The sequence below is a fragment of the Rhincodon typus genome, chromosome 33 (genome assembly GCF_021869965.1).
Source record: "Rhincodon typus isolate 14 chromosome 33, sRhiTyp1.1, whole genome shotgun sequence".
In the NCBI taxonomy this organism is placed as follows: domain Eukaryota; kingdom Metazoa; phylum Chordata; class Chondrichthyes; order Orectolobiformes; family Rhincodontidae; genus Rhincodon; species Rhincodon typus.
Window position 1 is genome coordinate 35,243,004 of NC_063364.1, and position 13,061 is coordinate 35,256,064.

The window sequence follows — 13,061 nt, forward strand, 5'->3', positions numbered from 1 at the left end:
TCCCCTCCTCCCACCTCAAGCCGCACCCCCATCTCCTACCTACTAACCTCATCCCGCCCCCTTGACCTGTCCGTCCTCCCTGGACTGACCTATCCCCTCCCTAACTCCCCACCTACACTCACCTTTATTGGCTCCATCCCCGCCTCTTCGACCTGTCTGTTTCCTCTCCACCTATCTTCTCCTCTATCCATCTTCTATCCGCCTCCCCCTCACTCCCTATTTATCTCAGAACCCCCTTCCCCTCCCCCATTTCTGATGAAGGGTCTTGGCCCGAAACATCAGCCTTCCTGCTCCTATGATGCTGCTTGGCCTGCTGTGTTCATCCAGCTCTGCACCTTGTTGTCTCGGCATATGGTGTCTGCTGTGGACCTGTTACACTGGTGGGCAAAGTGTAGGGGATTGAGGCAGGTTGGGAGACTGGAGTTGATGTTAGCCATGACCAGCTTCTCGAAGCACTTCATGCTTTTGGATGTCAGAGCCACTGGGCGGTAGTTATTAAGTGGTAGATATGGGTACAATTACTCTTAAAAGACATTTGGATAAGTACATGAATAGGAAAGGTTTGGAGGGATATGGGCCAGGAACAGGCAGGTGGGACTAGTTTAGTTTGGGATTATGTTTGGCATGGACTGTTGATCTGAAGGGTCTGTTTCTGTGCTGTATGACTCTATGTGTCAAAACCAGTAATCAATTAAGATACTAAGCAGGATTAAACCATATTCCCCTTCATCTCAAAAACACATACATACACAGAGAAGACAGGACAACTGAGCCCTGAAAAGGGATTATGGCTGGGGATAAAAATAAGCAAAACAGGAGCATTGCCCATGTAGAACAAAGGTTTGAATGGGGAAGGTAGAATGGGTTGATTTTTCACAGTTCCTTAGTCACGCACATCACAGTTGCAGAATAATGGAAGATCTTCAGACTAGGTTTTTAGATTCTGGTATAAACAAATTGTATTGATACTTGAAACTTTTATCAGGTTTTCAAGCTACCTCACTGAGAGAGACAGTTACTGCTTTTGCTTTAGGGTATGTCTCTTACTGACTGTGAGAGGGAGAGAGAGCTGCTTTCTCTGCAAACATCTCCAACAGCTCACATTCCAGGTCTGTGACAACACGCGGTAACTTGACCAAGAGGCTGTTCTTAGACAATGAACAACAAATGAACACAAATCAAACGTTTCTCCAAGTATGTTTGTCCTTTTATTAAGCCATAAAATACGCCTCCTATCTCTTAAAGACCTTGCTTTTATGAATCACCTGTTATAAACAGCAAGAAAACCGCAGTTTCCTTTCAACCTTTTGACTTCTCATTTACAAGAAATTGTGCAGTAAAGTTTCTTCAAGCCAGAAATGTCCAAAGTTCCATCGTCCAGTTGCTCATAGTCCACAAATATATATGTATTCCTGATGCCTCTGTTCCTCTCTTTCTAATTCCTTCTCTCTCTCTCTCTCGCTGATTCCATAGCTCCAAGTGCTTTATAAAGTGTTATAAATATAAGTTTTCTTTCTTAAACAGTTGCAAGGATTTGCAAACTGATGTAGATGTCATTCAAATGCACATTGTTCCTCTGAGATGAAAAGCCTCAACAGCATCAGACTCTTTTCTCAGCAATACTTTAGGATTATGCTGTTAACTTCTCCTGGTTTTCTGTGCACTATTTCTCTAGTGTTTCACAGTTATGCCCCCCGCCCCACCTCCTGCCAGGTTAGTTTGAACTCTGGCTCACTAGGGGACTTGTTAACCTCCACATATGGGCCCAGCCACACTGAGGTATGAACCATCCATAGATTCCTGTCAGTCAGAACTGATACTAATGCCTCAGGAAAGTGAAGTCTCTCTCTCTCTCACCTTTTCTCCGTTAGCAACAGGGCGTGGGATTGCAAAACAACCATTTACTGATTGTGATCTCAATAATTCGTTGACGTCTGTCCGTGATCCTCAGCAACAAGAAAAGGCAAGTTTATGAGTCACAGTTCTTGTTACAAGGGTCATCATCTGTGTCTCATTATGCAGAAAATCACCAGACGCATGCTGCCTACTGATTCCTGTCACTGTAAATCTATGGCAATAATTAGCCACTAGTGAAGTGAGATCACTTGAATTTAGTGATCCCCCTCAGGCTGATACAATTACTATCAGACAGGAATCAGTTAAAATTCCCTGACTGAAGAGCAGCTCCTGAGCTGACCTCACATCCAGCCATTCTGTAAACAACTTTTCTTAGTGACAATAAAATCTTTGTGATATAGAGTCAGGGCTTATGGTATTGTACCTGTTGTGCAAATACATCAATTGGATAAGATAAAATTGTTTGACTGGGGTGTTTCTGCCCAAGAGAGATGAAGAGAATTTCTGATCTTTTTCAGTGGGGTTTATAGATCAATGTCCTCTTGGCATTTACCCTTTCAAGTCCCCTCATACCCCACATATGTTTCAATGAGATAATTTCTCATTCGTAGACACTATCCTGCTCAGTCTCTCCCGTTGGATAACCTGGGAATCTGTCACGTTACATTCACTCTAAAGCAAGTGAATCCTTCCCTGAGTACAGAGACCAAAACGCTGCACAGTACTGCAGGTGTGGTTTCACTAAAGCCGTGTCCAATTGCAACGAGACTTTTTTATTGTGTAATTTATTCTCTTCAATAAAGGCCACGTGGATTGGTGAAACTAGATTAGTCATGTTTTGAAGAAAAATGGTACTCTTTATGAATGTTTGGATCCAAAGTTGCACAAAAATAAAGATGTCACCATGAGATTCCAATCCTATGCTATCCCCATAATAATTCACTGAGAAAAGAAACAAATGTGATCCATAAAAGCCTTAAGTCTTAAGTGAGTTAAGTGACTATAATAGAAAGGACTAGGGAATTTAGTTAGTTTAGTTTAGATTAAGATTAAGAAAAGTTTTGGAGTTAAATTGAATTGAAAGCTAAAGCACTGATATAGCTGACACAGAGGCCAGGTAGCTGAGGAAATGTGTGGCTGAACTGATAGTAACCTCCAAGTCCTTATCAGCAGCTTGAATCCCTAGAGACCTTGTTTTACTCTGAATTGTGCTCAATGATATGATGTAGGAGAGAGAGGTGGCCTCACAAGGTGACAAGATTAATAACAATCAGGCTGCAGAGGAGAGATTAGAGCAGCATATGGAGGTACAGGAGGTCAATAAGGCCAGGGGTGCCAGACACCCTGCCTCTTAACAATCCGCAGCAAAAGTATATTTTTGATTCATGTAACCATAAACAGATCATGTTGGAGTTCAGGGAATGTACTGCCTATGTAGTTTTCAATGTATAAATGTCTGATAATTTCTTGGCTGGGCAGAGTCCTCCTTCAGAACTCTTCTGAGTTAGACCTCTCCCAACATGTTGACAAAATAAACAATTGGAACCTGTCGCTGAGACTCCTGAGAGTATTTCGTACAATAATCTACTACAGGAATAGATAACGGTTTATGTGCCTTTCCCCAATCGCAGGAACAGATCATTTTTAGAACACCTTGCAGTAAATCCTGTTACCTCTGATTTCCATTTGGATTATCCATGATCCATGATCTGGGATAGATTCCAACAATGTATGGATCATATCATTGAAATGACATCACAGTTCTTGGGAAAACTACACATGAGATCACCCAAACCTTCACCAGCTCAAGGCAACAACAGGAAGGAACAGTGAGCTTCAACATGAAAAAAAAATTCAAAACAATATGAACCAAATCAACTTCTTCTGATTAATCTACTCTTCAGAGTTGGATCTGATCCTGAAAAATAGGAGACATACAAAACTTAATTTACAAAGGTGTTTTAGTTTTGTGACTTTTATGTCCCAGCATATTCCAGATTTTGTAATCAACGTTTCTTCTCTTGAAATTTTCTTTGCAAAGGTTCACCACACATGTGACAGGAAGATCACCAACAAACTTCTCAATTCCCCAAAAATTCATTATTATTTCATAAGTGAATATTACAGTCTGCCCAAGCTTACACAATTGAACTAGATTCATCACAGCAAAGCCTCAGAACATGTATATTACAGGATACAAGCTGATTGTATTCAGTTTTAATGTCCTTACGACAAAATAAACCAGGATCACAGATGATTTCTGAAGCTTTTAGCTGACTTCCAAATCCTGCTAGGAACGCAGATATGATTCTCGATTTACAAGTAGATACTGTTGAATCTGAGTTTGAAGTCAGTCTCCATATTGATCTTATTCATTTAGTCATAGCCAAGCAGAGCAGTTTTAGCAAGGTACGCCAATGTCCAGCTGCAAAAGCTGAAAGACATTTTCACCAGATGGCTCCTCCCAGCACAGCTTTCCTGGTCATTCATAGACAAATGAGGACTCTCTGGGAATGTAATATTCAAAGGTAAATACGTTAACAAGCTCTATACATAGGTCACATGGACACAGAAACAAAATCGGAGGTTGCCAGGAAAATTAATTGATTGGCTTGGCATCAACAACTGGATCAAAGTGCTGCATTTTCAAAAGGCAAATCAGGACAGGACTTATACACTTAATAGTAAGGTCCTGGGGAGTGTTGCTGAACAAAGAGACCTTGGGGTACAGGTTCATATTTCCTTGAAAGTGGAGTTGCAGGTAGTTAGGACAGTGAAGGTGGTGTTTGGTATGCTTGCCTTTATTGGTGAGTGCATTGAGCACAGGAATTAGGAGGTCATATTGTGGCTGTACAGGACATAGATTAGGCCACTATTGGAATACTGTGTGCAATTCTGGTCCCTCTGCTATAGGAAGGATGTTGTGAAACTTGAAAGGGTTCAGAAGGGATTTACAAGGACATTGCCAGGGTTGGAGGGTTTGAGCTATAGGGAGAGGCTGAATTTTTCCCTGGAGTGCCAGAGGCTGAGGGGTGACCTTATAGAGTTTTATAAAACCATGAGGGGCATGGATAGGGTGAGTAGAAAAGGTATTTTCCCTGGGATAGAGGAGTCCAAAACTAGAGGGCATAGGTTTAAGGTGAGAGGGGAAAGATTTAAAGGAAACTAAGGGGCAACTTTTTCACGCAGAGGGTGCTGTGTGTATGGAATGAGCTGTCAGAGGAAGTGCTGGAGGCTGATACAGTTACAACAATTAAAAGGCATCTGAATGGGTATATGAATAAGAAGGGTTTAGAGGGATATGGACCAAATGCTGGCAAATGGGACTAGATTAATTTAGGATATGCTTCATTTTTCCAGCAGCAGAGAGAGAGGCGACAGCGAGGACCAGGGGGCTGCCGGGAAGGTAAGCTTTCCCTCTTAAAAGGACTTACCTCGAGCATTAGCGGCCTTCATTTTTCCAGCAGCAGAGAGAGAGGCGACAGCGAGGACCAGGGGGCTGCCGGGAATGTATTTGGGCGGCGGCTGAGCCAGGATGAGCCAGCTCACCGCGGCACCATGGTGCAGAAAGCCATTCAAGAGGGGGGAGCAAATAGACAAGTGGTAGTTATAGGGGATTCTATCGTTAGGGGGATAGATAGTATCCTTTGCAAGCCGGATCGGGAGTCCCGCATGGTGTGTTGCCTGCCTGGTGCCAGGGTGCAGGACATCTCTGACCGGCTTGAAAGGATATTGGAGCGGGAGGGGGAGGATCCAGTTGTTGTGGTCCACATTGGGACTAACAACATAGGCAAGGCTAGGATGGAGGACCTGTTTGGGGATTATCAAGCACTAGGAACAAAATTAAGGAACAGGTCCTCGAGGGTCATAATCTCCGGATTACTGCCCGAGCCACGTGCAAATTGGCTTAGGGATAAGAAAATTAGGGAAGTAAACACGTGGCTAAGGGAGTGGTGTGGGAAAGAGGGGTTCCATTTCATGGGGCATTGGCATCAGTTTTGGAACCGGAGGGATCTGTACCGACGGGACGGTCTCCACCTGAACTGATCTGGAACCAGTGTTCTTGCGAAAAGGATAAATAGGGTGGTCACTAGGACTTTAAACTAGTGAGTTGTGGGGAAGGGAAAGGGAAAACGACAGGGAGTATGATGGTAAATAAAATGGTAAGCAGCAGGTTAGCATGTGTGCAGGAGGGTTTAAGTTCAAGGCAGACTATGAAAGAAGCAAAAAGGAAGGATAACTCAGGAGATATTATCAGAGATGTTGGAAATCATGAGGGTAAGAAAGCTAGCATAAAGGCACTTTACCTGAATGCTCGTAGCATTCGTAACAAGGTTGATGAGTTAACGGCACAAATCATCGCGAATGAATATGATTTGGTAGCCATTACGGAGACATTGTTACAGGATGGTCACGACTGGGAGTTAAATATCCAAGGGTACCAGACTATTCGGAAGGACAGACAGGAAGGTAAGGGAGGTGGTGTAGCTCTGATATTCAAGGACGCCATCAGGGCGGTGCTGAGAGATGATATAGGTTCTATGGAGAATGAGATTGAATCCATTTGGGTGGAAATTAGAAATTCGAAGAGGAAAAAGTCTCTGATAGGCGTAGTCTATAGGCCACCAAATAATAACATCACATTGGGGCGGGCAATAAACAAAGAAATAACTAATGCCTGTAAAAATGGTACGGCAATTATCATGGGGGATTTTAACCTACATGTAGATTGGTCGAACCAGCTCAGTCAGGGTAGCCTTGAGGAGGAGTTCATTGAGTGTATCCGTGATAGTTTTCTTGAACAGTATGTAATGGAACCAACGCGGGAACAAGTTATCCTAGACCTGGTCCTGTGTAATGAGACAGGAATAATTAATGACCTCATAGTTAGGGATCCTCTTGGAAGGAGTGATCACAGTATGGTTGAATTTAGAATACAGATGGAGAGTGTGAAGATAAAATCCAATACAAGGGTCCTGTGCTTGAACAAGGGGAACTACAATAGAATGAGGGAGGACTTGGCTAAAGTAAACTGGATACAAAGATTTTATGGTGGGACAGTTGACGAGCAGTGGAGGACTTTCAAAGCAATCTTTCAAAGTGCTCAGCAAAAGTATATTCCAATGAAAAGGAAGGACTGTAAGAAAAGGGGTAATCTGCCATGGGTGTCTAAAGAAATAAGGGAGGCTATCAAATTGAAAGAGAAGGCATACAAAGTGGTCAAAAACAGCATGAAACTAGAAGATTGGGAAAACTTTAAAGGTCAACAGAAAGCCACAAAAAGAGCTATAAGGAAAAGTAAGATAGAACATGAGAAAAAACTAGCACAGAATATAAAGACAGATAGGAAAAGTTTCTATAAATATATAAAACAAAAAAGAGTGGCTAAAGTAAACGTTGGCCCTTTAGAGCATGAGAAGGGGAATTTAGTTATGGGATATGATGAAATGGCCGAGGCGTTGAACATGTATTTTGTATCGGTCTTCACAGTGGAGGACACTAATAATATGCCAGTAATAGACAAAGAGACGAAGGTAGGTGAGGACCTGGAAACAATCATAATTACGGAAGAGGTAGTGTTGGGCAAGCTAATGGAGCTAAGGATTGATAAGTCTCCAGGCCCTGATGGAATGCATCCCAGGGTACTAAAAGAGATGGCGGGAGAAATAGCAGGTGCACTGGCGGTAATTTTCCAAAATTCGCTGGACTCTGGGGCAGTCCCAGCAGATTGGAAAACAGCAAATGTGACGCCACTGTTTAAAAAGGGAAGTAGACAAAAGATGGGGAATTATAGACTAGTTAGCTTAACCTCTGTAGTGGGGAAGATGCTTGAGTCTATTATCAAGGAAGAAATAGCAAGGCATCTTGATAGAAATTGTCCCGTTGGGCAGATGCAGCATGGGTTCATGAAGGGCAGGTCATGTTTGACAAATCTTTTGGAATTCTATGAAGACATTACGAGCGAGGTGGACAATGGGGACCCAGTGGATGTGGTGTACCTAGACTTCCAAAAGGCCTTTGACAAGGTGCCGCCAAGAGGCTACTGCATAAGATAAGGATGCATGGCGTTAAGGGTAAAGTATTAGCATGGATAGAGGATTGGTTGACTAACAGGAAGCAAAGAGTGGGGATAAATGAGTGCTATTCTAGCTGGCAGTCAGTGACTAGTGGTGTGCCTCAGGGATCGGTGTTGGGACCGCAATTATTTACAATTTATATAGATGACTTGGAGTTGGGGACCACGTCAAAGTTGCAGATGACACTAAGATGAGTGGCAAAGCAAAGTGTGCAGAGGACTGTGAAACTTTGCAGAGGAACATAGATACATTGAGTGAGTGGGCAAAGGTCTGGCAGATGGAATACAATGTAAATAAATGTGAAGTCATACATTTTGGTAGGAGTAATAGTAAAAAGGATTATTACTTGAATGGTAAAAAGTTGCAGCATGCTGCTATGCAGAGGGACCTGGGTGTCCTTGTGCATGAATCACAGAAGGTAGGTCTGCAGGTACAACAAGTAATTAGGAAGGCAAATGGAATTTTGTCCTTCATTGCTAAAGGGATTGAAATAAAAAGCAGAGAGGTTATGTTGCAGCTGTACAAGGTGCTGGTGAGGCGACACCTGGAGTACTGTGTGCAGTTTTGGTCTCCTTACTTGAGAAAGGATGTACTGGCACTGGAGGGGGTGCAAAGGAGGTTCACTAGGTTGATTCCAGAGTTGAGGGGGTTGGCTTATGAGGAGAGACTGAGTAGATTGGGATTATATTCATTGGAATTCAGAAGATTGAGGGGGGATCTTATAGAAACATATAAAATTATGAAGGGAATAGATAAGATAGAAGTAGAGAGGATGTTTCCTCTGGCAGGTGAAGCTAGGACAAGAGGGCATAGCCTCAAGATTAGAGGGAGCAGATTTAGGACTGAACTGAGAAGGAATTTCTTCACCCAGAGGGTTGTTAATCTATGGAATTCCTTGCCCAGTGAAGTAGTTGACGCTACTTCAGTAAACGCTTTTAAAAAAAAGGTAGATTTTTTTTGAACAATAAAGGAATTAAGGGATACGGTGAGAACGCGGGTAAGTGGATCTGAGTCCACGAAAGGATCAGCCATGATCTTATTGAATGGCGGAGCAGGCTCGAAGGGCCAGATGGCCTACTCCTGCTCCTAGTTCTTGTGTTCTTGTGTTCTTGTGATATCTGGTCAGCATGAACGAGTTGGACCGAAGGGTCTGTTTCCATGCTGTACATCTCAATGACTCTAAGTCATGTGAAACCAGTCAACTCCATCATCTCAACAGACACTCTTATTAACACAGAATTAATTCTGAGCTGTGAGGCAAGATTGCAATTGAAATCTCCCATGTCCAAGGATATTATCACATTCTAGTGATTATTTCAACAAATTTGCTTTTGTGAGCCAAATCAAAAATATGCTCGGGTAACAGATATTGAGACATTAACCACTATATTTAGTATGTTTCGTGTTCGTCAGCAAATTGTGTCTCACGACTGACTGGAATGCAAGCATGCATTGTTCTGAGATACGCAGGAAGTAGGGTATTTCATACATTCTCCCTTTACCTCACAGTCCTCTATCAAATGGTCTTGCAGGACACAATGTTTGTATGGTTCAAGTTCACAATCAGTAAACACAAATTTATGTGCCAAGATTTTCAGATAATCACATTTAATCGATTGGAGGAGGGGGAAACAGCATCAGGAACTCCAATGCTGGACCCAAGATTCCACCAAGTGGGAGAGACAGTTTGATGCAGGGATGATGTTTGGTGTAAGGATCATGGAAATGGCCCTGTGTGGGTAAAAGGCATGGTTGATGTGAGGTCAGGACCAGTGAGGTATAAAATTCAGGTAGGTGTGACAGTCCTGAATAGGCATCTAAACAAATGAAAGCCATGAATTTGCAAACAGTGCAGGAACAAAACATGCCCTGTCCCTCAAAACCTTTGGAAATGATACCAGAAATTGTGGATTCACCTTCTCCATCAAATATTGTTGAGTCCTCTGAATTCTAGATGGACATGACAGAAGTAGCTGCCTCAATGCCTTTGTTGCTGGAAGAAGAGTGAAATATTATTGAGCCGCTCCTGGTGCAAGAGGTGAGCTCTTGTGCATCACACAGAGACTGATTTGGAGGAACCTGACCCAATGCTGAAACACTCTAGGAGGCTGTCCAAGAAAACAGACCAGCCTATGTCCTTGGAGTCAGTGGAGATGGATGTAGTGATTGTAACGAAGTCAGCCAGATGGACTCATAGAATATGAGTTCCCTGATTGGGGCCGTTAATCGGCTCCAATCAGGGAGCCCTGGCTGAAATAAAAAGGGTGAGTGTCAGAGATACTGACACCTCTGTGCCTGACTCCAAATAAAGCAGCACTATAGTCAAGGACTTTTCATGTGTAAATAAAGGGTGACTTGGTGATAGGATACAGGTGTCTGTGGAATTATTTCACATCCCAAATATAACCATTCATTCTTAACTTCCCTTTTCTGTTATTTAACTAACTCTCAAGTCATTTCAACATACAACACCTAACCTCACGAATCTTTATACAAAAATAAAATACTGCAGAATCTGGAAATCTGAAAGACAACAGAAAATGCTGGAAATATTCATTGGAATGTAGGAGCAGGAGTAGACCATCCAGATCCTTGAGCCTGTTCCATCATTCATTGCGACCACGGCTGACCTGTGGCCTAACTCCATTTCCCTGCCTTAGGCCCATATCCCATCATACCTTTGCTTAACAAAAATGTTACTGTCTCAGATTTAAAACTAACAACTGATCCAGCATCCACTGTTGTTTGTGGAAGAAGCTCCAAACATTTACCACCCTTTGTGTGTAGAAGTGCTTCTTAGCATCTATCCTCAACAATCTGGCCCTAATTCTTAGACTATGGCCCCTAGTTCTAGAATTCTAGAAAAGAAAGACCCAATTTGTATAAACTCCCCTCAGAACTTAAGCCCTGAAGTCCAGGTATTGTTCTTGTAAACTTGTATTGTACTCCCTCCAAGGCCAATCTATCCTTCCTAAGGTGTGGTGCCCAGGTCTGCTCACAGGGCTCCAGGTGGGGTCTATCCAGGTATTTTGTGTAAATGCAGCAAAACTTCTGCATCCTTGTACTCCAGTCCTCTGGATATAAAGGCCATTAACTTTCTACTTAAGAGGGTAGATAACTTGCAGATAGAGATAATATTTCAGGTCAATGACCTTTCATCAGTCCATAGCCTATGTAGCAAGTTTTCAAGAACACTATCAGGGGTCTGTTGAAAACACGAATACGTATTTGTCATTGGGGCGTCATGGATTCACCTTCCTTGACCTGGCATGGGATTTGAACCTGAAGCTTTTAGGTAAGAGGCAGGTTGCTATACAAATCAGTACCACTAGACCTTCCCAGTGTTTCTTTTAACCAAAAGAACTGTGGATACTGTAAATCAGGAACAAAAACAAAGTTGCTGGAAAAGCTCAGCAGGTCTGGCAGCGTCTGTGAAGGAAAAAATAGAGTTAACTAGTTCTGAGGAAGGGTCACCGGACCCGAAACGTTAATTCTATTTTCGCCTTCACAGATGCTGCCAGACCTGCTAAGCTTTTCCAGCAACTTTGTTTTTGTTTCTTTTAACCATTTTCTTAATAATAGATTTCAGTATTTTCATAAAGATTGATGTCTTTACTTGCATAACAGTGTCGTATTTACTCATTTCCAATCCACTAGGAACAATTTTGAACCGAGGGAACTACACAGCTGGTGCAGCCCCACTTCTGTTGGAACCCTAGGCTGTAAATTCTCAGATCGATCCTGGGGTTTATCTGCTTTCTGGTCTATTCATTTCTCCAGCATATTTTCTTCACAAATACTAATTAACTTTAAGCTGTGCACTTTCATTCCAGGATAACAAGGTGTAGAGCTGGATGAACACAGCAGGCCAAGCAGCATCAGAGGAGCAGGAAAGCTGACGTTTTGGGCCTAGACCCTTCTTCAGAAAATTCCATTTGACTCCCCAGCTAGCTGTGTGATATTTTTAGTGGAATTAACTGTGAAGACAGACAATTGTTAAATGTCTCCGCCATTTCCTTATTGCAGATTGGAATTTCTCCTATCTCCGTTTCTCATGGAAACACAATTACCTTTGCTGCTCATTTTCAATTTTATTTGTTAAAGAGCTTACAGTCAGTTTCTTTAATGTTCCCTGCTCACTCCCTTTCATATTCTACTTTGTCATTTTTTTATGAATTAAAAGAAACTTATAAAAAAAACTGTGAGACATTTCATGTAAAGGTCCCAGGGATAGAAAGATTTTGTCTGGAATCCTGGGTCAATAAAGAGAAACTGTACCTCCCGAAATGATGCAATCAGCCAGCTGTTAGTGTAAAATAATCCCCGAATTTACTTCCTTTTTTTCAAAAATGCCGAGTTGGAGTGAGTCAGCAGAAACCTCTTGTCACGTAGCAGTGAGGTTTAACAGGAATAGCAGAGAGACCTCTCAGTTTCTGAGTGATTCACTGCTCATTAATGTGTGGTTTCTGAGTGAGATTTTGATTTACTCACAAAATTTAGCATACGTTGTCAGAAATAGAGAGATTTTATATGAAAAATATATCTCTGAAGGTAGTTAATAGCTAAGTAACTTTATCAAGTGTGAATTTCCTGATAGTTCTGGGTAACAGCTGCATTTTACACCCAGTCGGGTCACAAGCTATGAACCTTATGGATTTCTGCAGCCGTCTATTTGGGTAAAGCAAGACACCACAATCAGGAGCAAATGATCAGTGAATCTGATCATGTGAGATTGGATGAGGAACTAATATTAATCAGGAAAATTGGGAAGAACTCCTCTGCTCTTCTGGAAATATTTGTATGGGATCTTCTACATTGACCCAGGAGAGCAGACAAGGCCTCAGTTCCTCTTCTGAAAAATGGCAACTTTCCCAGAGCAGCACTCCCTCTGCACTGCCCCCTTCCTAGAACAACACTCCCTCTGCACTGTTCCCTTCCCAGAATAGCACACCCTCTGTACTGCCCCCTTCCCACTGTCTAGAGCAGCACTCCCTCTGTACTGCCCACTGCCCAGTCTCCAGAGCAGCACTCCCTCTGTACTGCACCCTGCCCACTCTCCAGAGCAGCACTCCCTCTGTACTGCCCCCTTCCCAGGGCAGCACTCCCTCTGTACTGCCCCCTTCCCAG

General features: G+C 42.6%; 2 protein-coding genes across 2 annotated transcripts in view; one reads left to right on the top strand and one right to left on the bottom strand.

The window, feature by feature from the left end:
* Positions 1-11,340, bottom strand: part of arpin (actin related protein 2/3 complex inhibitor) — a 32,829-nt gene extending 21,489 nt beyond the window's left edge. The window contains exon 1 of the mRNA XM_048616023.1: positions 11,007-11,340. Coding sequence (XP_048471980.1) covers positions 11,007-11,025 — 19 coding nt within the window. The 5' untranslated portion in view covers positions 11,026-11,340. The remainder of the gene's footprint in view (positions 1-11,006) is intronic.
* LOC109938855 (aminopeptidase Ey-like) overlaps positions 1-13,061 on the top strand; it is a 269,455-nt gene that overhangs the window by 49,018 nt on the left and 207,376 nt on the right. The window lies entirely within an intron of this gene.